Here is a 26,666-nt window from a genome sequence, read left to right as displayed (position 1 = left end):
GTGATGGCACATGCCTATAATCCTCAGCACTCAAGAGGCTGAGGTAGAAGGATCATCATGAGTTTGATGCCAGACTAGGCTACACAAAGTTCAAGGCCAGCCTGAACTACGCGTGAGAAATATCTCCAAAAATTAATTAATTAATTAGTTTTAAGAATCACCTCTCACAGTAACACTGTGGGTGGTTGTCAAAACTAAAATACCCTTCAAAAGCAGAATGGAAGCTGGGCATGGTGGTGCACACCTATAATCTCAGTACCTGAGCAGCTGAGATAGGAGGATCACTGTGAATTCAAGGCCAGCCTCACTCAGTAACACAGTGAATTCAAGGCCAGCCTGGACTACATAAAAAAAAAAGGGGCCGGGGACAACAACAAAGTAAAGCAGCACCACGAATTAGTCCCAAAAAACCTGGACAGGATGTGAGGGTGATCTGGCTGTAACATCCTTCACCCCACTGATTGCCACAGTTGATTTGGCTGATCTGGCTGGCTAGGTGGGTGTCTCCATCCTCCCTCAAGCCTCCATATGTGTCCCTCCTGAATCTGTGTGCTCAATGGTCAAAGAGGACGACTGCCCCAGACAAAGAAGGACCATGTCCTCGGATGAGGGTATACAAGTAGCTGCACTCCCCAGGTAAAACCTCCAAAGAGGCTCTCTAGGTCCAAAAAAACTGGATAGAAAGGAGCCAATCACAAAAAATATTAAACTCATTGCAGTTCTATTTCTAGAAAGTTCTGGGCAAAATCAAACTAAATTATTTAAGAAAGCATACACAGATACAAAAGCTATAAAATAAATCTAGGGCATAATTGTCCAAAGGTCAGGAATAGTAGCTCAAATGGCAAGAAGGTAATGAAGCAAGATACATGCGTGACTCTTAAAGAGCTGGTATTTTTCTCTTAGCCATGGTGGTGTTTATATGTTTTTTAAAAAATATTTTAACCTTATATTTATTCTATATGCTTTACCTCATAATCAAATAAATATGGAAGAAAAATTGGTCATCTGTGTGAAAAGCTGCTAAGATGAGAAATAAAAACAAATCACTGAGTCTGGTAGCAGGAAGGTCGCAAGCAAGATTTCAGTACAGGATCAAGAAAAAAGCCTGATTAGAGCAGATTCAAAGAGAACAGAAAGTAAGGGAAATGAAAAAAAGAAATAGGTCACTCTTTCTAAAAGTACTGCTCTAGCTGGGCGTGGTGGCACATGTGCCTGTAATTCCAGCACTGGGGAGGCTGAGGCAGGAGGATCTTTGCAAGTTTGAGACCCACCTGGGCTACAAAGCGAGCTCAAGGCCAGCCTGAACTGCATAGTGAGACCCTGTCTCAAAAAGACCAATCAATCAATCAATCAATCAATCAATCAAATAAAAGTACTGCTCTAAAGCAGGCCTGAGATATGGTACTTTGTTGGGAGAGCTACATATGAAGGGAGAGCTCCCTTTGGTTTTGTCTCTCAGATGAAACATACTACAGGAGGTTTCCTGCCAATGAAAATGACTGTGGAGGGGGAGAAACTGACACTGGGGAAGAGGAAAGAACCGCCAGAATAGCGTTCACTGGTGGGCAAGAAGGGACGTGACAAAGTGGACTAGTACAAAAGCTGGTCAACAGAGGCACAGGGCTCATCCAAGGTGAGGGAAGGAAAGCAAAGAGTGTGAGGTGATGCAGCCAGGCTGGCTGACAAGAGCAGTGAGAGCACACACAGTTATCTATAGATCTCTATTCATCTGAGAAAACAGAAGCAAGTAAAGCCAACATATGAGAAACGAGGCAGAGATGGCTGTATGAAGTAGATATGAGAAGTTATGTAGGAAAGCTGAAGAATTCTCAAACATGCAGGAGAATTGTCAGAAAACACAAATAGTTCCTGTGAGGTTAGTGTCACAGACATAAAGGGATCGCTTTTCCCCAAACATGTGGAAGTAGAGATGGATTTTAAGCATCTTAAACATTGTCAGAAAGAAAGGATCGAGAAAGCAAAAGTATATGCCAAGGAGTGAGCACAGTGATGGGCAGAAAACAAAAGCAAGACACAGACAGCAGTAAGACCATGAGGAGAATGAGGGACGCAAGGGTAAAGTCAACGCAAGTTCAAGGGATGAGCACCAGATGGAGTGGTAATGGAGGAAGCCAGAAAAGTGAGATTCTTAAAATACAATGATAGAAAAAGTACAATCATAGTTATTGCTAAAGACAAAGTATAGGGAACATCCATAGAATCGGTAAATGAGGTAAAGCAGACAGGAAAATTGTGAGAGAGAAATTGAGACATCACAGTTTTGGAGGGAAATCACCTGAATGAATATTAAAACTGCCAAGAATTATAAGAAAAGGTTTCAATGTGAATGTGAGGAAGCTAGGTACTGAAAGCATGAAAGATCATTTTATACCTAAGGCACAAAATAGTACAGTGACAGCCTACCAGTGGTGGCAAACCTATGACCTCCATGCTGCCGCAGACTATTTGTTATCACTGAATACTAAAAGACTCACCATCACTGGCTTGGTGATACAACTAGTAACTGACAGAGCCGGAATAAGAACACTGACCCTCTGGTTCTATTTTATGCTCTACTCATAAGGTGATAGACCAGGGCTTCCCAAACACCTGAGAAAGAACTTTAAAATTGGAAAAAAAAAAAAAAAAGAAGAAGCTGGGCATAGTGGCACATGTCTGAATCCCAGCATTTGGGAGGCTGAGGGAAGAGGAGCACTGTGAGTTGAAGGCCAGTCTGAACTTCACAGTGAGATCCTGTCTCAAAGCAGGAGGGGAGGGAGGGGAGGAATAGAGGAAGAGAGAAAGATGCAGGGGGGATGATTCAATAAAAGAAAAAAAGCAAAAAACCCAGTATTACTTAACAGATATACTGTACTTTTACTAACTAGTGAAGGAAAAAAGCACTAAATTCTTCAACCACATTGAATTCAGTGATTGAATAAAAGTTTTGTTACTAATAACAAGAATTTATATACATACACATTTTTTTTAGAAATGTTTATTCAGTTCACAATGCTTGATGTCATGAGGACATGTATATGCCTTTCAATAATTTCACTGTGAATGCCAGGCACTCAGGAGGCTGGGCAGGAGGATCACCAGCCTGAAACACACAATAAGTTCAAGACCTGCCTGAACTGTATTTTGAGACCCTGACTCAAAAAAAACCAAAACAACCAAAAAAATTTCATTGCCAATGAGTGAAGATACACTAAAAGAAAATGGCTTTCTTCCTACACGTTACTGAGTACTGCTTTATAACAATAATATGAAAGAATCTAGAGAATCCCTTCCTCTGTAGAGTTTACAGTATAAGACAATGATCTAGCTCAGAACCACTTTATACTCCCAAAAAACTGTTGTGAATCCAGAGAGCTTTGCCTTGCAGGTAATATCTACCAATATTTAGCATAATAGAAATTAAAATCTGTTAAACCCAACAATATACAAGGATACATTCCATTAGCCATCACAGCACTGATATCATCACATGCCCTATGTGCTATGCCTTGTGTTTAGATGTCCCTTCAAAGCCTCATGCAGCTATAGATGGGGTTTTTCAGAGGTAGCTGGATCTAGGGTGTGCAATGCTAGGATTAAGGGTGTATGATTAATAAATTAGTCCACTGATTGGTTTGGCATAGTTCTGGGTGTGGATAATGGAAATGCCCACCCTGGGTAGAGTGCTACCCACCCAAAAAGCAGGTAGGCTGGACGAACATAAAGGATAAAAAGGGCTGCTGCTGCTTCTGCTGTGGCTACAGCTGCTGCCTGTTGCTTTGCAGCCTTCTTCCTGCCCTGCTTTGCTAAGAACTGTTTCCCCTCTGTGATGCCTCTCTGCCACGCCACTCTACCTTGGAAGCAGCCAGCTGTGGACTGAAACCTCTACAACTATGAGGCAAATAAACCTTCCTTCTTTCAGTATGGGTGTTGAGTATTTTGTCACAGCAATGAGAAAAGTAACTAAGACTCTATGATAGTCTCTGGTAAACTGTATAATCATGAAGAAGTGCAAAAGGCAAAGAAAGGCCTTACACTATTATTACGAAACAGTTTTGATCTTGTAGACTCCCTAAGTACACCTTAACACCTACTGGAATTCTGTTGCCTACAAGAACTGGGTTACTCCACTATGAATTATTAGAATAAAATCAATTGTGGGAGGAGACAGCACCCTAAGTGGGGAATATCTGATATAACACGGGAGGAAGGAGAAAAAGTTAAATGTTTGCTGTGGCACAGTGAGGAGAGTAAGAAGATTTACATTTGAGTGTGTACTCTCTTCCAGGCACTGAATCAGGTACTTAATCCTGACAAGAGAGAACAGAGTAAGAAAGTCGGTAATAGCCCTACCAAGAAAAAAGAACTAATTGCTCAAGGCCTCAACACCAGCAGTAGAGCTATGCTTGGAATCCAGGTCACACTGACCTTCTTTCTGCTGAAACTCTAATCTGAGTTCAAACAAGTCAGTACAAATGGAAGACAGTCCAGAATTTTCCCACATTCTTCTTCTTCTCCTCCTCCTTTATATTTTTGTTCTCTCTATCATTACTTAACACTTTCAAACATGAGAAAGATCATCAAACTAATCAGTAACAGGGTCACCTCCTAGTTTATGATTTAGCTCCTTAGACTAGGGGTTCTCAAAGTGTGGTCCCTAAGTCTACGTAGGAACCACAAAATCTGGCCAATAAAGCCAAATGAGTTGATCACTAATAAGAACAAATGATAGCAAGGAGATGTCACCAATGGAGACAGAGCCAAGAAAAGCAGCAACTTTCCTTACAGATGACTTGGATAAACAATGAATAAACTCCTTAAGCTCTAACAAGACCATCACTGAAAACTCAACCCTTAACCCTAATTTAAAAAAAATAAACTTTTGTGCTCACTTCTTCAGCAGCACATATACTAAAATTGGAACGATATACAGAAGATTAGCATGGCCCCTGAGCAAGGATGACACACAAATTCTTGAAGCGTTCTGTACTTCTGGGCAATTGGGGTGAGGGAAAAGAGAAGAGAAAGAAGGGGAAAGTATGTACATACAGGATAGCTAACATAGTTGTACTACTGTCTTCTATTGCTCTACAGAAAGGAACATTAATGATTACTTGTTTGGGGGCTAGGGATTTAGCTCAGCGGCAAAGCGCCTGCCTGGCAAGCGCAAGATCGTGAGTTTGGTTCCCGGTACCGGAGAAAAACAAAAGAAAACCAAAAAAAAAAAAAAAAAAAAAAAAAAAAAAAAAAAAAAAAAAGATTACTTGTTTGATCAATCTTGTATGTCTCTGTTTGTTTTCCTGAGAAACCACTTTGAAGATATCAATAAGTAACACAACAACCATGGTTAATTTCCTACAACTTTGTCTGTAACTGTTTTGTTTGGATTGTTCTTATGCTATTTTGTAAATGGATGTCTGTTTGTTAATGTTTTCCTTCTTTTATTTCTTAATAAATAAATAAATAAACTTTCATGCTCACCTTCTTTATCAGTAATTGACCAGGAATACTTCTGAAAGGGCTTACTAGATGGAAGAGGGTCCATCTCCAACACTTTATAAATCTGGCCAAAGGCTGATAGTCTGAGTGCATGCTAAGGGATAAAACATTATATTCAATCAAGTATCAATACCCATTCATAAATCGCTTCTATCTAGCTAAAATGACATCCATTAAATGCAGCTATTATGATAGCAAAAGTCTCTAACTGCATGCAAGAAAAAGGTGTTCACATAGAACAGTTCAGAAAATAAAGCTCTGACATCACACATGGATGTGCGTAGTCCTCTACCTGTGCGCTGTGGGTGATGTCTTCTTTTTGCTGGACAGTCATATAGCTCAGAGCATCTGTCGGGTCTCTCTCACAAGGATCATGAAGACCAGGACCCCCTTTGGCAAAGGCAAAGGAAAAACACAAATATCATTTATAATTGATTTTTGAATTCAATAAACTAACATAAAAGAAAGTGAGAGAAAAAAAGAAAACTGAATAAAAATTCTGCTCAATTAAGTGGAGTATTTAGGGACACTCTCATTGTGAATATACTGGTACTTAACCGTTAACACCAAAACTGGACCTTACTCTGAGAATTTAGAAACAGCAGGTGAATCATCCCAAACTTTTAAAGGGATTATAAATGGAAAATAGGACCAAATTTAACTTTTTCCAAGCAACACCAGACTGCAAACAGAATGAACTTCACACATTTTAAATAAACATCTACATTTTCAAAATCAGACTTCTAAGTAAAGCAAATTCATAGCAGACAAAGTATCTTATTAGTACCCTTTATGTTAGTAAATATAAAACACAAATTATTGAAAAAGTTTTATTGTACTTTTCCAATATACAAACATTCTAGCTCCTAAAATTCCAAGCAAAGTAACTCTTACACATCATTTTCCTGTGCAGAGGACAAATTTAGTATATATTTAGACAAATTAAACTAAAATGAGGTTTTTCTGATTCTTCTGCCTCCAGAGTGTGAAACCCTTACCAGGAAGTAGTATTCCAGATGCCAAACACTCCATTACTCGTCTCAAGGCCTCCCCAGCGCCCAAAGGTCTATTACAAGTACCTATAGACTTTTCACATATAAGCTCTAGTGGCTAGAAGATATTAAATTACAAATTAGTACATGCACAAGTGTTAAAAGGAGTCCAGTTAAATGTGAGCTGACATTTCTATCTACAGGGGGAAGCCAAAAAAGTGAGTAAATTTAACATTTAGGGCCCATTTAATTCTTCCCCATGATTATCAATTTTTTTTAACCCCAGTTTTTAAACCAAGAGTTTCTCAGCAAAGATTTTTTTTTTTTTTTTTTTAAAGACAGGTTCTCACTATGTAGTTCAGGCTGACCTGGAACTCACTATGTAGCCCAGGCTGGCCTCGAAATCACAGTGATCCTCCTGCCTCCGCCTGCCCAGTCTCCCTGGGATTACAGGCATGCTCAGCCACATCTGGCTAAACCAAGCATTTCTGAGATATCCTCAGAAGATATTTTTTAACACAAATTTTTAGGTTTTAGTTTCCCTGAGTCACTCAAAAAAATGACAGTAATCTAATTCATTTAATGAAACTTTAACAAGCCTGCATACAAGTTAGTAATAGCTAATAACTAGCAAATATATGGACTCAGCCCACACATATCCCACTTAACATATTAAGGAAACAGTCAAACTATAATGATCTCAATACAAGAATAAGACTTCATTTTAGATACCTTGTCCCAAGTACTGTAATTAGCTTTCTTTTTTTTTTTTTTTTTTGGTACCAGGAATTGAACTCAGGACCTTGTGCTTGCCAGGCAGGTGTTGTGCAGGTGAGCTATATCCCTGGCCAAGTACTGTAATTAGAATAAATAAAGGACCAAGTCTCTATATTTAAAAAATTGATAGTACTCTATCAAAGTAACAATTGTTAATTTCTAATTTATAAATGATTTTTCATGGCTTTTTTTCTTCCTTCATGACTTTATTTGCATTGTTTTATACAGTTCTTAAGATAGAGTCTTAATTGGGTTAGGCATAATAATTTTTAAATTAGTCAGTGCTACCATATATATCATAAACTATGTCCTTAAGTGGTTTAAGTGTATTGTGTGCTTGACTTTAATTACTAATGAGAACTTATTTGTGAATGTCTCCCCTAGAAGAAAAAACTACAGAAGGTATAAGACCCTTATATAGGCCATTCAAGTCATTTCCACTGTAACAGAAAGAGGTACTTAAAGAAAAATGGGCCACACAAAAAGCTTTTATGGGCAGCAGTTGACAAATGAGTGAGCAATTAACAATCAGCATGAAGTTGAGGGCAGGAAGACATTTACTTTATGTGCTGTGTTATGCTGTATTGTTGTCTTTTGTTGGTTTTTCTGAGACTGGGTCTCGCTGTATACAGTAATTCAGGCTGGCCTTGAACTCACATTGTAGCCCAAGATGGCCTCAAACTCACAGCAATCCCCTCACCTCAGCCTCCCAAGTGCTGGGATTACAAGCACACCCCACCACGCCCGGCAGTTTTGTTTTTTTGAGGCAGAGTTTTTGATGTAGTACAAATTGGCCTCTAACTGAAGATCCTACTGCCTCAGTATCCTGAGTGCTGGGATTATAAGTGTATGCCAACACACCCGATTAGAAAATTACGACTAGATGATACAAAACCTTTTCATCAGAAAAAAAAAAAAAAATCAGAATCTGTAACATGAATAGAATGAGACAGAACAGATCAAGTTATAAACATAACAAAAGAAACACATATCAAAATGATGTATTTTTTCCAGGGCAAAAACAGCTAAACACTAAGCTAGCTCAGAGCATAGTTATTTTATAGTACCATGTCATTACTAAGGATTTCCTCTGCTGTAGCTTCAAAACTTCAAACTTAACTTCTAATCATATTTAAGTACTTACCCATCCTTTTAATGGTGCCCACGTGGGGACTCTGTTGCACAAATCACGTAGAATGCGAAGAACAATAACACATGATTTTAATCCATTTGCCCTTGCCTAAAACAAACAAAATGATTCCAATATCCCTGTTGAAATCCATTCTTCATTTTAAGCACACTGATCATGGATCAGTTCTCTAAAATAAATACTAATTAGCAAGTCATTCATCAGTTTCAAACAAACCAAAAAAAAACAAGTTATCAAAAGTAGTAAACTATGGTTCCGGAAAGCAGATGCTAAAGTACAAGGAGCATAATATTAAAATTCCTTTCGTGGCATCATGGCAACTCCATTCCACCTACTGCCTTTCTTAACTTACAGCTTTTCTTGCCTCTATTGGTATTTTATAAGCCATCACTTAAAATTTTTGCTATTAAGCTAAAAAGAATCATATGATAACAAAATATAATTAACTATATAATAGCAGCTATTCTAGATACTTTACCTAAATTCATTCTATTACCCCAAAACCCTATGAGCTAGTACCCCCATTTTACATACTCTACAGAAACCAGTAAGTGTAAGTGGCAGGTGTTCCAAATGAAGGCTACACAAGGACAGAATAACAGTAAGACAATAACAAAGAGCCAACCTGAAACCATTTGGCATGTCGGAGAGACGCCAAGGCATTCAGGCATTTCTGCCTGTCCAGTAAGTCCGGAGGATCTTTCATCGCAACATTTTCTAATGGTAAAATGGGGTAAAGAAAGACAGATACAATTTGACCAAGGGGTTCCTGTCAAATTATCAAACAGTAAAAAATAAAAAGAACAGTAGTATCTGAGTAAACTAAGACTCCCAGAAAATTTCACGATTTGATTCTGTAGGTTCTTTATTAAATTATGTGCGCAATTATTTAAATAAAGAGTCCTGAGAGTGGGATCTGTGCACAAGTACAATGGAACACAAAAGGATTCATCCAGTAAACAAATTAGTAACCATGGCTTCCTACAATTTGGGGTCTTATTAATAAGTATGTATAAAAATAATAAGGCACAAAACAAGTACACAGCAGATTTGCCTTTGGCAGGGTACAAAGAAGGGAAATCTGGGAACAATAACAACTTCTTTTAATACAAGAAATTCTGATCACTGACAAAAAAAAGAAATTTTGATCACTGATCAGTTTTTAAGGAAACCTAAGAGTTACACAGAAATACTCTCATTTCTTTTCTGAATCAAACTATTAAAACTATAAACATAACAAAAAATATATCTGAGGTTTTACATCTTTTTTTAAATTTTTTTGTCTTGAGACAGCGTCTCACTATGCCACATATCTTCTTTTAAAAGGCAGTTCAAAGCTGTATCTATAGTCTGACTTCCCTCAATATTTTAAAGTTGGTTTAGATAACCCAAGGCTGCAAAATTGAAAATTCAAAACATAAGACAGCTTAATGAAAAATACCTGTACTTGATATCACATGATCTAAATCCAAATTTCTACAGTCTAATTTATTTCCTCTAAACTACTAAAAAATGGTTGGATTTTTAAAATTTTTCAACAGTTTGATGCATCATTTAAAATAATACAAATATTTGGGGAATAATACTTTATCCATCCCAATTAAGTCAGATTTACTGTTCTATCAACTCTCTTAAAACGTAAAAGAATCCACCAACACTTCTTCCCAGTATTCTAAAAACAGTAGCAAGGCTCAATAGTACATTTGTGTGAGTCAACCTAAGTACTTTTAAAGGGACCACAGATCATTTTCAGGGACTCTTGTTGCAAATTCAACCGTTTAATTCCCATTGATAAAATGCCATTAGCTAAAACTGAAAGTATAATGCCCAACAGAAAAAATGAATTATTTTAAAGGAAGAATCGTGGATTCTCTCTACTGGTTTCAACACTCAAAAAGGATGAAGTGTTACACACTTTTTTCTGACCAAGCAAACTCTACAGCAGATACCTGCACTGTTTCCCCTGCCAAACATGTCACAACACAGGCCCTCATTTCATTACCTGCCCCCTTTACTCCTAAAATGGGAAGCCTCAAGAAGAATTATTAATGTGTATTTATTTATACATATACAAATATACTGTAAGTGTTCACAGATGATCTAGCTGCTGGACTTGCTCAGCTTCGTCTTTTTCTTTTTGTTTGCGAGGCAGGATCTCACTACGTAGTTCAGGTTGCTCCTGATCCTGAATTCACTATGTAACCCACGCTGGCCTCAAACTCTCAGCAATCTTCCTGCCTCAGCCTCTCGAGTGCTGGGATTACAGATATGCACCACCACGCTCAACAATTGTGTCTTTACAGTGATACAAAATATACAACTAGGGCTGGGGATTTAGCTGAGCGGCAAAAGCGCCTGCCTGGCAAGCACAAGGTCGTGAGTTCGGCTCCCGGTACCGGAGAAAAAAAACCCAAAAAAAAAAAAAAAAAAAAATCTAATTCAAAATATACAACTAACTCACTTCATTGTTCTTGGTCAAAATGTTTAACTGTGGTCAACACAAGCATCCGTGTAAAGCTCACACAGCAAATGAAACAACTACTGTAACTGAATGATTAGAATCTTTTACAAGTTAGATATGACAAAGGTTGACTGGCTGCTAAATAACATAATCCAAATGAAAGGATAAGACCTCGATTATACTTTGTGTGACTCTAATTTTTAAATTGTAAAGCAAGCTATGTTTTACTCTACTATCTTAGACAGAAACAAAGGAAGAGGGAAGTAAAGCACAGGAAGTTTGGATAGAAAAAGACAAGCCAGGCCGAAATCCTCTGTGTTCTTTCTAGTATTTCATCCAGTGTTAGGGCTTATAAACAATAGCTTATTCTCATGTGACACAGACATTTTTAAATGGGGAAACAACTGAGAAACACTTGAGAAACTCTTCTTTCATCTGAAAGTCAAGATTATGACCCCAAAGTCTTATAAAAAAAACAGACATCAGCTTACTACAGACACTCAATATTTGGAGACAATAGATTCTACTAAAAAGAGATGAAAGGAACAGGCATTGGACAGAAGATCTGCAACCATTTTCCTTTACATCAGCATCAGAATGGCCAGGTTTCTTCATGCTCTGATGGTCAAAAAGTCAAAAGATTCAAAATGTTTCAAACACTAGAAGAGATGTAACTCATTTCATCTTCAGTTTTTATATTAAATAATATTAAATCATATACTACAGTGCTCCTTATAAGACCAATCTTCCTACTTCCTTTATGTGATTAACAATACAATATTTAATATATATCCATTGATTTAAAAAAACTTCACTAAGCCAGGCGTGGTGGCACATGCCTATAATCCCAGCACTTGGGAAGCTGAGGCAGGAGGATCATTTCGAGTTTGAGACCAGCCTGGGCTACAAAATGAGCTCAAGGCCAGCCTGAAGTGCATAGCGAGACCCTGTCTCAAAAAGACAAAACAAACAAACAAAACACTTCACTAATGAGGCAATCACTAAACTGCTTCTAGGAAAACACTGCTACTTCTGGTAACAGAACCTCAAGTTTAATATTTCTGGACATAAATACAGGTGTTTCGATTTTGTAGGGAAGAAAGCTTTTCTGATAAAAAGATTATCTCAGGGTCCTTAATTAGAAACAGCAGAACAGTAAGCTTTTTCCTTTTTTTCTACAGTGATCAGTGAAACAGATAAGAAATAGCATGGGAGTAGTGGGAGGAGTGTTGACAAAAATACCAAAAAAAAGAAGAAAAGCCGCTTTTAAAAGTTTACTACTGGCTGGGCATGGTGGCACATGCCTGTAATCTTGGCACTTGGGAGGCTAAGTCAGAAGGACTGATGTGAGTTCAAGGCCAGCCTTGGGCTACAAAGTGAGTTCAAGGCCAACCTGAACTACATAGTGAAACCCTGCCTAAGAAAAAATGTATTATTCAGGCGGGATGTGGTAGCATACACCTGTGATCTCAGCACTCAGGAGGCTGAGGCAGGAGGATCATTGCGAGTTCAAGGCCACCCTGGGCTACATAGTGAGTTCAAGTTCAGCCTTAACTACATAGTGAACCCTGTATCTTTAAAAAAAAAAAAAATTATTGTTCAGTAATCTGGCATCACAGCATAAAGATACTCCCAACATTCTGAACCACAGAAGCATTGGAAAGAAGTCCATCACACCTAGTCATATTATTTGGTGTAGAGGTTACATCAGTGACCAAATCACACCAAAACTGCAGGAAATGATGGTCAGTTTCTCTCAGTGCCCACATGCACACTAACTACCTGGCTCCACTAACAAAAGCACTAGTCTGCAAACAGGGCAGGAAAAAACCAACAGGAATATGTTATATAGGAATTATGTGCCTAGGATCTGGACCCTTCAAAAGTAAAATACCTGAGCTGAGGCATCATGACAGCCCACAATCTGAATGAACCTGACTTATTGAGTTCATGCTGACAGAATTTTCTAGATAGCCTGAGGATATCCTGGCAGCCTCTTCTCTCTCGATTCTTTGAATATTTCTGGAAAGAGGACAGTATGCCCCAAGTCACTATCCTTGTAAAATATCAGGACACAGTAATGTGGACAGGTAAATGCAGCAATAAAGCAGAACCAGAAAGTGACTTGTTCTCATAACGTATGCTAGTAGTGTCACTCAATGTGACTTCCTTCAGTGACAGTCAAGCACTGGAAAGATAACAGCCAAAGGATAAGATTAGCTGCTGTGGAAGGCAGGAAAATAAAGACTATAGCATCATTATAATGCAGTTATGATCTCCAGACTGTGAGAATCTATGCCCTGACTGTAATAGGACACATTCTAGGGAACTTCTGCCACGAGTAAGTGGAAGCTCACACAGGCACCAATACACAAAAAGGTACTCTGAGGGGCTTCTTTTCCACTCCTGAATTCACCCCAGTACTAAGGACAGAAGTCTGCCTTAGTCTAAGACAGAAGAGTCTCTAGTTTCCCTATCCACATGGTTTTAAGTTGCATAGAAATACAACAAAAAGATGATTACCCCTCATAACAAATATACAAGCACCAAAAGAAGCTGAGACTTCGTGAAACTCAGAATGATTATATTAGCTAAAGCATTCGTGTAGGTTACAACCTCAGAGAGTGCACTGGATACTGGACTTCAAGTCAGAGGAACTGGGCATGAGTGACACTTCCCAGTTACAAGGGAAATATCTACCTCACAAGGCTGTCACGAGGGCTTTAAATAAGTGATATACAAGGGAAATGCTTATCACACAGTAGGTTATAAAATACTTTAACAGAGACAGACTTTCAATACATATTGCTTGAGCTGTGAGATGCTGCCCACTGTCAATCCATCTTTCTTGCACATTGGACAGTCCAATATACTGACTGTGAAACATTCATTTCACAGATTTATATGTGGTATTTTTAATATCACCTCCTATGCATTAATTAGGTATCATACACAGGCACTAAAGATAAAGGATAAGAACAGAAAAATGATACCTGCCCTCAGTTAATTACTAGCTATACAATAAGCCAGCTCATTATCAGCACTGCAGAAAATACTATACGCTAATCCAACGTTACACTTCAGTAGGTGGTTACGAGTTTAACAATGTTTAGGTCCAGGTCTCTTGTGCACCTATTACTCTCACTGCTAACTCAAGGCGGTATGAACAGGTGGGTTTGCACACGAATCTTTAGTAAGCTGAGTGGCTGCCACTATTTACTAAGTACTTTGTGCCAGTAACTACACAGTGTAAGTCACAGTACGTAAATAAATTCTCTCCTTTAAACTCCAAACAACTTTTTGAGATATTTAATAACTGCACTTCAAGTTCCCAAGGTCACACAGCAATACTAAGGGAGTAAGCACCAAACACAAGGCTGCCATGCGCCATGGCCTACACTTTTTCTCCTATGCTTCCTTTAAAAAGAAACATGAAATATTAATAGGGAAATGGTTACTCTTCAGGGCCTTCAAGAAAAGGGGTAGAATGCAGAGGAAGTCTGGAGGAACTTTACCTGTGAAATCATGAACAATATCAAAGATATTCAGAGTGTACTCTGGCAATTTAGAATGTAAATGGTGGTTTAAAATAAGTGGTTAGATTAACTTCTGCCCAAATAAGACTAAGAAGATAAATCTGATGCTCTAACTTGCCTCAGTTCCCTGAATCTGCTGGCTCTCAACTGTACTTTTTTCCATTGTTCAGATATTGTTTTGTTTTATTTCTGTTGAGACAAGGTCTCACTTTGCAGCTCATGCTGGTCTTGAACTATGTAGCCCAGCCTGGCCTCAAACCTAGTAGCAAAACTCCTGCATCAGCTTCCCAAGTGCTGGGATTACAGTCATGAGCCACCAAGCCCAGCACTCCGTAAATTTAGATTTTATCAAATGTGGCAAATTAAAAGAAGGCAGAGAAATGCATGAAATATATAAATGCATGAAGCAAATTGAGGGTGAGTCAAAAGAAGTGCAGATACAATAGGAAAATCTCCAAGAAAAAAGTTACAATGGGTATTTTTAAAATTTTAAGAAAGTAAGTAGAAATTAAAAAGTGGGTCCACCTTTCAGTCTTAGAACTCCCCGGAATGAATCTTGCAGTACTGTCATCCCAGGCATCTGCAAATAGCTGCACTGAAGGATAAGGAGTACCTAATGTAAGCAAACTGAATTGTGTAGCCCGCATCTCAAATGCTCATTGATGCTGGATTTCCCAAGCTGCCCAGGCATACATAAAACTGGTAACAAAGAACAAGAAGTTGTCTATGACAAAGCCCAGGTTAACCAAAATGAGTAAATTATAAAAGATCAAAGTGAGTCAACAGGGTTGGGATATTCAGGATAATGGCAAAGCAAATCTTTCTGCTATTCAAAAGGAGAGGAAGTAACATATGTAAAACATTAGGTTTAACCTGATTCCTTTATCTTACCTGATCTAATACATCAGCTCGTAGAGCTCGTCTTTGGCTTCTTAGTAACTGAAACCTCTTAAGCAGATACTACAATTCTCCTACTTTATTATAAATCCCATTTTACAATAAATAATGTTCCACAAAGGGTACAATACATTAAGAACCCATTTTCAGCTTTTCTGAACAGAAGTTAAGGTTTCTAAGGCAACAGACTAAGCTCACGGGCGTCACTAAATGCTATGGAAAAATCTCATGTAAGTACACAAAACTACTGGGAAAAGGGAGCCTGATATTCTCTTAGTAACTTCAAAGAAGTGATGGAAAGGGTGCCAGCAGGTTCAAGCAAACACACAATTAACCTAAGTTTTGGCAATTTCAGTCTTTTTCTCATCTCCTTATACTCAACATTTAATATCTATAATTATAACTCTACTTTAAAAAATGGTTGGTTTTATACTACAGGGTCAAACAGAATACAGCTTACCAGAATTAATATTTATCTTGACACATCAGAAATCAAAGTTCTGCTGTTAAAAAAAATTAAGCCACTTGAGATTGATTCTTCAGGGGCACCACAGATGCTACAAATAGGTGAAGAAGTATAGGCATAAGCTCAATTATAGGGTGGATGCACTTTGGAGTAAAATATGACCCATAAATGTATCTACTGGGTATAGTACAACTGATTTTACTCACCCTCCAAAATAATGTTTAAATAATGTCTATAACTTTTAGTTTAAGAATCCTATGAATGTCTACCAAAAATTTAAAAATCTAACTTCCTTTATATGTACCTTTTTCTATCCATATCACCCACTTAAACTATGAAACTGACCAATATTTCTTACCACACCAGTGGTATTTCAGGTATGAGAATCAGCAATGGACTTGCTGGAACTTAAGAGATGAAAAATAGTAACAGAGAATCTCCCAATGGCCCAGATAGGCCACAGTGCCTGTTAATTGTCATGAGAAAGTGGCCAGTTGGTCAAAGTCTGACATAAGAAAAATATCACAGGGCAAGGTTTACTGAGACAGGACTAAGAAGCAGCAACAAACTAACTTGACAAGATAAAAAGATCAGAGAAAGAAGCCCACCACACCTCTACAATATGTCTCCAAACTACCAATAACACATTTCTCACTCTGCTTTTGTGAGGGTGATAATACCATATAACAATTATTTTTTAACTTCAGAAAAAAGTTAAAACATGATTCTCACATGTATCATATTCAAAATGTTAATGAAGTCACACACCCCAAAAAATTTACTGAAGACTTCACAGAAAAAATTAATCCCCCAATTCATATTCCTTACAGTATTAAAAAAAATCTACACACAGGTAGATAAGGAAAACATAAGTTTTACAAGGTAATATAGTTATTAAAAGTCAAATAAATAGGCCTGGGATATAGCTCAGCAGCACAGTACCTGCCTGGCAAGCATGAGGCCCTGAGTTTGATTCCCAGTGCCAAAAAAAAAAAACAAAACAAAACAAAACAAATGCAATGTGCAAGTAAGTGATTTGAAAATAATTGTTTTGATCCACGATTAATCCTAATATCTGATCATTACACCCAAATACTTAGAATAAGTTGGTTGATACAGATACCAAAGCAATACTAGACAAAGTAAAACAGAACACCAAGTTGGCAGAGTTAAGACCCACATTACAGGCACAGGTTTTTAACATTTTGTATTTTGAAATCATGTACTTTTGAAAAATATACTAATAGTACATTTAATATACTAATTATGTAAAACTAAGCTGTTCAAAGGACTATGGGTGGCATAAAACAAATGAAGATTGTGATTCTGTAAACCCATAAAGCACAGTTAATATGGCACTTAAAGAGAGGTCTTATATGCACAAAACAAACCAAATTTATATACATATATATATGTATCTATATACGTGTACCTCCATCCTTCTTCTCCAATTCGTCCCTAATTAAAGGGGAAGTAAGTATCACCTTCAAAGTTAGCGTGGGCTCTTTTGTATTCCGAATTATAATAGATGCCTCATCTACACATTGTTCCACTTGGTATTTCTCTTCTGTGAGTTTCTGAAAGTCACCAAAATTTCAAAAATATACAATTAGATTGAAAAATCTCAAAAAGTGAATGTATTCGCTAACTTTTCAAATGCTGTTAACTATTGGAATTACTGTGCCAAAAGAGGAAATAAAATCTATAACTAGATCTTTAGAGTTAACTTCTCTCTCCTCCCCATTTATAAGCAAATCTTTTTCCATCCCTCAAAAAACAATCACAATGTCAATCACCCAAACAATTATAAATATTTAAAACCATCATATTTAAAAGTAAAATGTTAACACCACCACTATATGATAAATGGTAAATTATTGTTCTTGAAATGTTTACTGTAAAATAATAAATAACTAGGAGGTCCTAAAAAGGACTTCCTACTTACCAAGGACTCATGAATTTAGGATTTATGTAACTTTCAAAAGCAAACTGAGCAAAAATGAAAAGGGATCTCTGCATATATACCAGCAAAACAAGTGAGCATAAACAAGTTCTACACTTCTTTCATGACAAGTTTTGTGACAGCCACAAGTAAACTTACTTTACCTCTTTTAACATACCATTAAAACACAAAAGGAATCTTCCACAAATTAATCACCCCATCACAATCATGTAAGTTATATTTAATGTTTTATCATACATTAAATATATAATGTTATAGTAAGTCACACAGGGCCTTTCTTGGTATCAGAATTTAGTATTTATTACCTGACAAAAAAGAGCAAGGCTGAATGGAAACACTAAGTCTTTACTCAACACTGTGTATTAAAAGAACAGAAAGACATTTACATAAAAACAGTTTTGGGGTTTTTTTTTTTTTTTTTTTTTGAGACAGGGTTTTGCTATGCAGTTCATGCTGGCCTTGAACTCATGTTGTAGCCTCGGCTTCAAACTTGCAGTGATCCTCCTGCCTCAGCCTTCCACGTGCTGGGATTACAGATGTGCATGACCATGCCCAGCCAAAAACAGCGTTTTACCATTAAACATTTCCCAAAAAGTGGGAAAAGAGAAAACGCATAATCCTAATTTTGAATAGAGGAAGCCAAAGAAGGGAAAGGCCACACAGTGAATGGAAGAACCAGAACCAAAATATAATGAAACAGCAGAAAATCATCCACATTCATTTTACCAATAAAAGATCATTGCAGATGTCTACTGGAGAATAAATCAAACTAAATTTTTCAGTTATTCATGTATATCATATCAAGATATAGCTAAAGTAATGAATACAGTGTAAGTTTTAGACTAATTTTAAATGATTTCGGGTTGAGGTCATCCTCTGCCTCCTTTGCTTCAAAGAAGTGCACCACCCTAGAATCATGGAGGGAAAAGATATGCACTTACTTCAACTAATTAAGACATTTCGATAACTGGAAGTTTTGCTATGGAAAATGTTCAGGAAAAAGATTTTTAATCCATAATAAAATAAAAGCATACCAGAGATTGTTGCTCTACAGAAACAGTAAGGAAACAGAGTGGAAGGGTATTATGGTTTGTATCCAAATGTCCCCCCAAAGCTTCATATGGTCATAGGTGGAGCTTTTGAGAGGTGGCTGGATCTAGAGTATGTGATGCTGAAATTAAAGATGCGATACTGGGACTGATTCATGGTGCAACGTTAGGATTAAGAGTGCCCCACCTTGGGTTTGAGTGCTCCCGCTCTAACAGCAGGTATTCTGACAGAATATAAGAGACAGAAAGAGGGCTGCTGTTATCACTGTATGTCATTTGTTTCTTTCTCACTACTTTGTTGCTTTGCTGCCTTCCTGCCTTCTGCCCACCATGAACTGTTTTCCTGCTGTGATGCTTGTCTGGATGCCACACTGCTTTGAGCCAGCTGACTGTGGACTGAAACCTCTACAAACTGTGAGCAGAAATAAACCTTTCCACCTTTAACTCTGGGTGTTGGGTGCCGTGTCTCAGCAACGAGAAAAGTAACTAAGACAAAGGGAATATGTGGAAGTCACACATAAAATAATGTTCTAAAATGTCAGTAATAATGTGTGCTTGTGTGTCCATGTGAAGGCATATGTGCGATGTGTGTATATGCATATAACTGAATCTAAGATAGGTAGACAATTAACATCCCTATTTTTCAGTAAAATGTACAATGAGACTGATTCATGAACTCTTTAGAAGAGTTTGGCAAAACTTTGTTTTTGTTTGCAAACTGTGTGTCAGACGACAAACACAACTGCTGCCATGTTTTTTGCACAAACATGAATGTGGCCATCTTTCCCAGACTCACGTAACAGGTAAGTTCATATGAACCTAGGTACCACTGTATCTTTACCAAAAATGTGTATTATGTATTACTGAAGAACTCTACTGGCCCTCTAGCCTAAACAGCTCCCCCTCTAATTTGAAGTGGTTTGCACAATGTATTCTCTCTTCTGGGGTCCTCATTTGGATACTTGATAGACAACAAGAATATTTTTAAACTATGGTGTCCAGAAAAAAAAAAAAAGACCCTCACTTGGGAAAGGAACAATGTAGAGTTCACACAGTTGTGAACTACAAAAAGAAAGCTCTCCAAGTATAGACCAAAGCCTGGCCCAATGTATTGAATTCAAAGCTGGAGAGATGGTTCTCAATCCTTTTTTCCATCCAGATACAACTGAGAATGAGAAATATGATCTCTTCTAAGAAAAAAGACTCATTAAGGCTGAAGCAGAAGGATCACTGCTAGTTTGAGGCCAGCCTGAGCTACAAGTGAGTTCAAGACCAGCCTGAACTGCACAGTGAAACCTCATCTCAGAAAAGAAAAAAAGACTCACTAAAAGGGAACACAAAAGGGTAAGCTGCTTTAAAGAACCTCTAATATATTGACTTTTGAATTATTACTTTGTTATAGATATTATAAATAATGTTCACTACACTAAATACAGAAATAAGATTAAATACTAAAAGAAAAAAATACAAAAAACAATGGAAGAAAAGTTTTACTAACATTATACTAAAAAGCACTTAGTCACAAATCACTATTGTTGAGCCTCCCATTTTACAAAGCATTACTGCATTCCATGTCACTCCTCAGGGGAGTCACTGGATCACAAAAGGATGAATGAAAGAGGAAGGGAAGGGAGAGGAGGAGGAAAGAAACATGAAAGATCACTATTTCTTCATATTTCTTGCCACTTGGAGTACAGTATTTTAAAATTTAAGACAAAACAATAAGTGCCTCAGAAGTGAATGTAGGAGAATGGGTCAACAAGTAATACAAACCTGAGTGTTAAGGACAGTAAATCAACTGGATGCGGTATAATCCTAACAGTTGCAGGATAAGGCAAGAAGATCACACGTTTAAGACCAGCTTTAGCAACTTAGCAAGAACCTGTTTCAAAACTTAAAAAGGGGCTGGTGATGTAGCTTAGCATTAAGGTCCAAGGTTCAATCCCCAGTACCACTAATAAGGCAGGGGGCGGGGGGTAAGGTTAAAAGTATCAGGGAATTTTAAGTATACACTGGTGACTATAAAAGAAAATGATCCAGTAACCAGTATCACAGAAATAAATTTAGTACTCATATTATTTGAAGAAAAAAAAAAGACTCCTTTAGAAGTAAAAAGAAACAGGAGCATTCAACAACTCAAAGTTTGGACATCTATTTATGTGACATGAGTTGAAATCACAAAACATAAAAAAAAAAAAAAAAAAAGAAATCACAAAACAGCTGTAATCTAATCAGACTGCCAATAACACACATCTGAACCTGAAAGATGATTACAACCTTCCAGTCGGTGTTGTAGTTAACTGGCACTTAGGGTAGACTAACACGACAGGCCTCGAGGTGACTAGCAGGCTGTCAGCCCTGGGGAGCCTCTGGCCTTCAGAAGCATGCTCCAGGAACCACACCAACGTTAAAATATTCTAAATGCACCCAATGTGAATTGAAGAAAGTTTGAAAAGGAACAGTGACTTTCCATTAACAGAAGGGTGACTGTTACATCAGCCGAGTCTGCAACTTTAAAAGTCATCACCTATAAAAGTCTCTTAGTTGTCTAGGCTGTTTTTGATCTCTCAGTTCTTTTCTGCATCCACCAACCCTTCCAAGAATTTTATAATCCTAGGGGTCCTAGTCTGGAAAAAACTGAACACTTAGCAAAATATACCTGAAAAGTTTAAGACTACCTTAATAAACATCTTAATTTGATAAGTATATCCTGTGTACTAACCACCACAAATGTGCTTTAAATGTGGTGAATTAGTCACTGATCCACAGTTGTGACATTCCCTTTGTTTGTACCTACCTTATTACCAATTCTTGTTGTTAAATTCATCAAGATCACCTCTTATTTTCATCTTTTTACAAATTCTCCTAGAGGTGTAGTTAAACTATACTCACCTGAATCTGAATAGGAAGATTATCTTTGACTGTATTTAACAAGGTCTCTGTAGGTTTGTCTTTGCACATTAAAACCAGTTCCAAGTCCATATCATCCTTAATCAGTAAGCCTTTTGCAACCAGGCCAATCCTCATTACACCACACAATGTCCGACCACCTTGGTCCCTAAAAATAAAAGTCTGTGTCATTACTTCTATAACCTATTGCCCGACTATACATAACTTGAAATCATCTGTTGACTTCCTGGATATCTGTATGAACTGATAAGGAAGAACAGGTAAATTTAGACGTCAAAAAAAAATCTATGGATTAAGTCAGACGTAACATTCATAAAGTTTCTATCTCCCCCAAAGATCTTATCAATACAGAACATGTTTCAGACTTTCAGGTTTTTCAGTTCTTTACTATATATTGCTTCAGAAACTAAAAAGTACTGTGTTCCCTTCAACATTTTTTTCAATTGTTCTTTTTAAACTTCTTTTTTTGTAATTAAAGAATTTATGAGAAACATGAACACCATGATATACTGAGAAAGAACATGAGGATAGAAATCTAAGATACCTGAATTCTACCCTTGGAGGTGCCTATTGGCTCACTATCTGCAATCAAAATGACTACTGGCTGGATGAGCTCCTAGCTGTATCACTGTAGGAACTCACAAAACTTTATGGGGAAATTGAAATGTATAAAAAAAATGATAAAAGCAAACAGCTGAGGAAATAAAAAACATATCAATGATAACTTGTCAACATCTGCATTCCAAATCCAGGAAATAGCTAAAAGAACAAATACTCAATCTCAAATGACAAATGGTACAGAAGAAAAACTTTTACCTATGTTTAGTTTTAACTCTACAAGCTTATTAATTTCTCTTAATCACAAGTGGAAATACTAATTAAGCTTAAGTCATTCAACAAGAAAGTGTTTGAGTACAGAAAACATTTAAAGGACAGCCAGTCTCTTCTTCTGCTCCTGAGGTTTACATTATGGTTAAGTAACAAAAGCATTAACAGACTAGGTACCCTGCTTACAGGGGGAAGAGGAAGTAACACCTGAGAATAAACTGCATGATGCCGTAGAATCTCACACACAGCCTGCATTTGGAAAAAAAAAAATGTGAACCTCAGCAAAGTTAACTGCTCAAGTTCACAGAGTAAAATGGCAAAGCCAGGACTCAATCCTTTATTGGTTTGACTACAAAATTCAGGTTTTTAAAATGTAATGGTAGGGGCTGGGGATATAGCTCAGCAGCACAACACCTGTCTGGCAATCGCAAGATCCCAAGTTCAATTCCCAGTACCAAAAATGTTATGGTAACTTCCAAGTTGAGAAAAAGAAAGGTTAAAATTAGAGAGGTCAAGCAAGGCAATCTGACAGTTTGACTTCAGTGGAGTCTTGATTTAGCTAGGTGAAAAAAAGATCATTCCAGGGGAAAGCGAAGAATCAGCAGCCAGCCAAGTCAGTGGAGTTGAGAATGAAATACAGAAGGGCAAGAAACAAATTGTGGCAATGGGAACTAGACAGGAAATTATAAATAATCCAGCCAATGCTTCAGTGTCTGGCACACCTCACAGATTCATTTAGCACTAAGTCAATGAAAAACTACAAAGGTGGTGCAAGTACAAAAAGAAGGAAGTGTTTTAACGCAAGTGAACCAAGTGTAGGCAACTATTTGATGTAGTCAGGCACCTTTGATTTTTCACCCTGATTTTTCATCCTGTACATCCCTGTCCTCTCCTACTTCCAAATCTAATACTTCATAAATTCCTCCTCCATCACTGCCCTCAAAGCATTGCCTTCAAACTAGTTTGTTCATTTTCTTATCACTCAGCCAGGTGTGGTGGCTCATGCCTGTAATCCCAGCATTTGGAAGGCTGAGGCAGGAGGACTGCTTTGAGATTGAGGTCAGCCTGAACTGCATAGTGAAACCCCATCTCAAAAAGACAGAAAAAAATAAGTTCTTCTCACCTCTCAAGAGGACTAGCTCAATAATACCGTGTTTATTGGCCTTTTGGACCAACCTCTGCCGTCTTCGGCCTACTATATACAGCGTACAAGAAAAATCTTCCAAAGACCCCACATGGATGGCACTCCACCTACTATTCCCTTGGCATCTCACTGAATACTTGGACACTTAGCATAGTGGAAACTAAATTAAAAGGTAGAATGATTTCTTAGTTTAAATACTGGTGCTGTCACTTACTGCGAGACACTGACCAAATTAGGAATACTTGACTTCTTAGAGCCTGCTTCCTTATTTGTAAAAGAATGATCCTTTTCTTAGAAGGTGGTACTGAGAGTATAATTTAATGTAAGCAATGAACTTTACTGAGCCCAACATGTATTAATAACTCAATAAATAATAGCTATCATTTCTTTTAAAAATCTCCTATACTCGGGGCTGGGGATTTAGCTCAGCGGCAAAAGCGCCTGCCTGGCAAGCGCAAGGTCATGAGTTCGGTTCCCGGTACCGGAGAAAAACAAAAAACAAAAAACAAAAACAAAAAAAAATCTCCTATACTCTTCTCACCCCTGAATGTTTGCTGAGATATTTTTTTCCCTTACATAACTTGCCAAAACCCTATCTATTCTCTATGCCTACTCCAAATGCTACCACTTTCATAAAGTCTTTTCTGTTTCCTGGAATCAGCATACCATCTCTCACTGCTCTGTGCATTTACAATTTATTCAAAGGAAACTGAAGCACAGATGCTAAGACAACTGGATCCAAATTCAGACAGATTTGAACTTCATGAATCCTGCGTCCACCATGCATACTCAGTGATCTTCAACAAGTTCAACTGCTCAAAAAGTTTGGAAGTTTATTAATGATTCTGACAATTTTTTTCATAAGCAAGTATGGAAACAGAAATTTCATTAATAAGACAGGGTAGAGGAAGAGAGAGAATAATAATAAAGACTAGTCATTTTGTTATAATGTGAAAAATAATTGGGTACAGTAGCTGACAATGATAGCTATCTTTAGCCAGTTTTGAATTCTAAATCACCATTATGGTATACTTGGTTTTATCCCAGCCATAGAAGACAGCATGACTGAGCAGAGAAATTAAGACTTAACCTAATTTGAACAGTTCTGAACTTTAATAATAAATCTGAATATGACAGTTATTGTAAAGTAAGCAACCCAAATACAATGAACTATTTAAAATTAAGAATAGTTCTAATATTCCTAATAATACAAACTATAGGAAACTGCCACACATTTGACTTCCAACTCATTTTTTTAAAAAGTAAAATAATAGATTAAAATAAGAGCATAGATAACAGATGTTTAACAGTGTCTGGCACTCACTACCAAGTGCTTAATAAATCTACACTTGCCCTCACCAATCTGTGTGTTTAGCACACATCAGCAGCATATTTATGTCTAGCTGAAACACAACTCTACTTTTTTTTTTGAGACAGGGTCTTGCTATGCAGTTCTGACAAGCCCTGAACACACTATGTAGACTAGGCTGGCCTCAAACTCACAGCAATCCTCCTGCCTCGCTTGTAATCCCTCCAAATGCTGGAGTTATAGGCATGTGCCACAATGCCCAGCCGGCTCTTGGTTTCTATATAGTCTTTCCATTACTGGAATGGTCCCCAGTTAACCATTTGTCTGTAATTCTTCCCAAGTGGTGGAACTTAATAAGTACAGAATGATTATTCTTATTTTGTATAAAACAGAGGCAGACATGACTTTCAAGAACGGAATCGTAGCCAGGTGTGCTAGTGCACACTTCTAATCCCAGCAACTGGAAGGCTGAAGCAGGAGGATCACTTGAGTTCAAGCCCAGGCTGAACTACATAGTGAGACTATCTCAAAAAAAAAAAAAAAAAAAAAAAAAAGACTTCATCCAGTTAAGCAAAAGTCTACATGATACCATCTAAATGTATATCAGCCTGAAAAGGGACAACACAAAATAAAAACATCAGAGGATATATTTAAAAGTCCTAAACTCCACTGAAGTATATACTTAAAAATGATATAAAGTCCAGGCATGGTGGCACACACCTGTAATCCCATCACTCTGAGAGAGATGAAGTAGGACTACAAATTCCAGCCCAGACTAGACAATTTAGTAAGATCCTGTCTCAAAATACAAAATAGCTAGGGATATAGCTCACTGCAAAAGCCCTAGGTTTAATCCCTAGTATCAAAAAAATTAATAAATAAAAGGTAAAGGTAAAAAGCTAATTCTATACACCATGGTTTATGTATGCGTATAACTACAATTTCAAAAGTTTAAAAGTTGACAAACACATACCAAGGTATTATCAAAATCTACAGCACCTGACTAACTTACATAGGAAATGGACTATAGAGAACCAGGCATTGTTGAAGAATACCACTTTCAATCACTGGCTACTACAACTAGTTAACATGAACTCCATGCTGGGCAAAAACTTTTTTAAAAATTTTTTTTAATATTTTTGAGACAAGGTCTCACTATGTAATTCAGGCTGGCCTCAAACTCGGGGCAATTGTCCTGCCTCAGCCTCCTGAGTGCTGGGATTACAGGTGCACGCCACTATGCCCAGCCAAAAATATTTTTTAAACCATCACATATGAGAAAAATTGAATCACTTCCAAGAACCTTTAAACTGATTCCTGACACAACGTATAAACTACCTGTAAATAAAGTAAAAAGTATGATTTTTGACAACCCTTAGGCTGTAACTAGTTGTTAGATCCTTCTTGTGTATCTCTGTCTTCCTGAGAAACCACTTTGAAGATACCACCATGATTACAGCAGCCGCTGATATTTTCCTACTAATCTATCCATAAACTCTGTAATGTTTGTATTGTTCCTATCCTATTTCGTAAATGGATGCATGTCTATTATTATGTGTTTCCTACAACAACTATTGAGAAAAGTTAATGATTATTCAATAGGTCACTCATGTATAGCTCTATTTATTTTCTTTAGAAGCCACTTTGAAGATACCAAAGTATTGTACAACAACTCTTGATAA

General features: G+C 37.3%; 1 protein-coding gene across 4 annotated transcripts in view; it reads right to left on the bottom strand.

Moving 5' to 3' along the window:
- Positions 1 to 26,666, bottom strand: part of Strbp (spermatid perinuclear RNA binding protein) — a 126,406-nt gene that overhangs the window by 31,239 nt on the left and 68,501 nt on the right. For all 4 annotated transcript variants that reach the window (XR_260609.2, XR_001233576.1, XM_005382505.2 and 1 more), the window contains exons 4-10: positions 21,686 to 21,851; positions 17,214 to 17,358; positions 9,047 to 9,138; positions 8,416 to 8,511; positions 6,501 to 6,612; positions 5,795 to 5,892; positions 5,485 to 5,596 (exon numbers count right to left, since the gene is read on the bottom strand). Coding sequence is in view for 2 of the 4 variants with exons in the window: in XM_005382505.2 (XP_005382562.1) it covers positions 5,485 to 5,596; positions 5,795 to 5,892; positions 6,501 to 6,612; positions 8,416 to 8,511; positions 9,047 to 9,138; positions 17,214 to 17,358; positions 21,686 to 21,851 (821 nt within the window). In the remaining 2 variants the exon portion in view is untranslated. The remainder of the gene's footprint in view (positions 1 to 5,484; positions 5,597 to 5,794; positions 5,893 to 6,500; positions 6,613 to 8,415; positions 8,512 to 9,046; positions 9,139 to 17,213; positions 17,359 to 21,685; positions 21,852 to 26,666) is intronic.

The sequence above is a fragment of the Chinchilla lanigera genome, unplaced genomic scaffold, assembly GCF_000276665.1.
Source record: "Chinchilla lanigera isolate Chin_1 unplaced genomic scaffold, ChiLan1.0 scaffold00018, whole genome shotgun sequence".
Taxonomy (NCBI): domain Eukaryota; kingdom Metazoa; phylum Chordata; class Mammalia; order Rodentia; family Chinchillidae; genus Chinchilla; species Chinchilla lanigera.
Note: the sequence above shows the minus strand (reverse complement) of the source record. Positions and strands in the feature narration are given on the sequence as shown.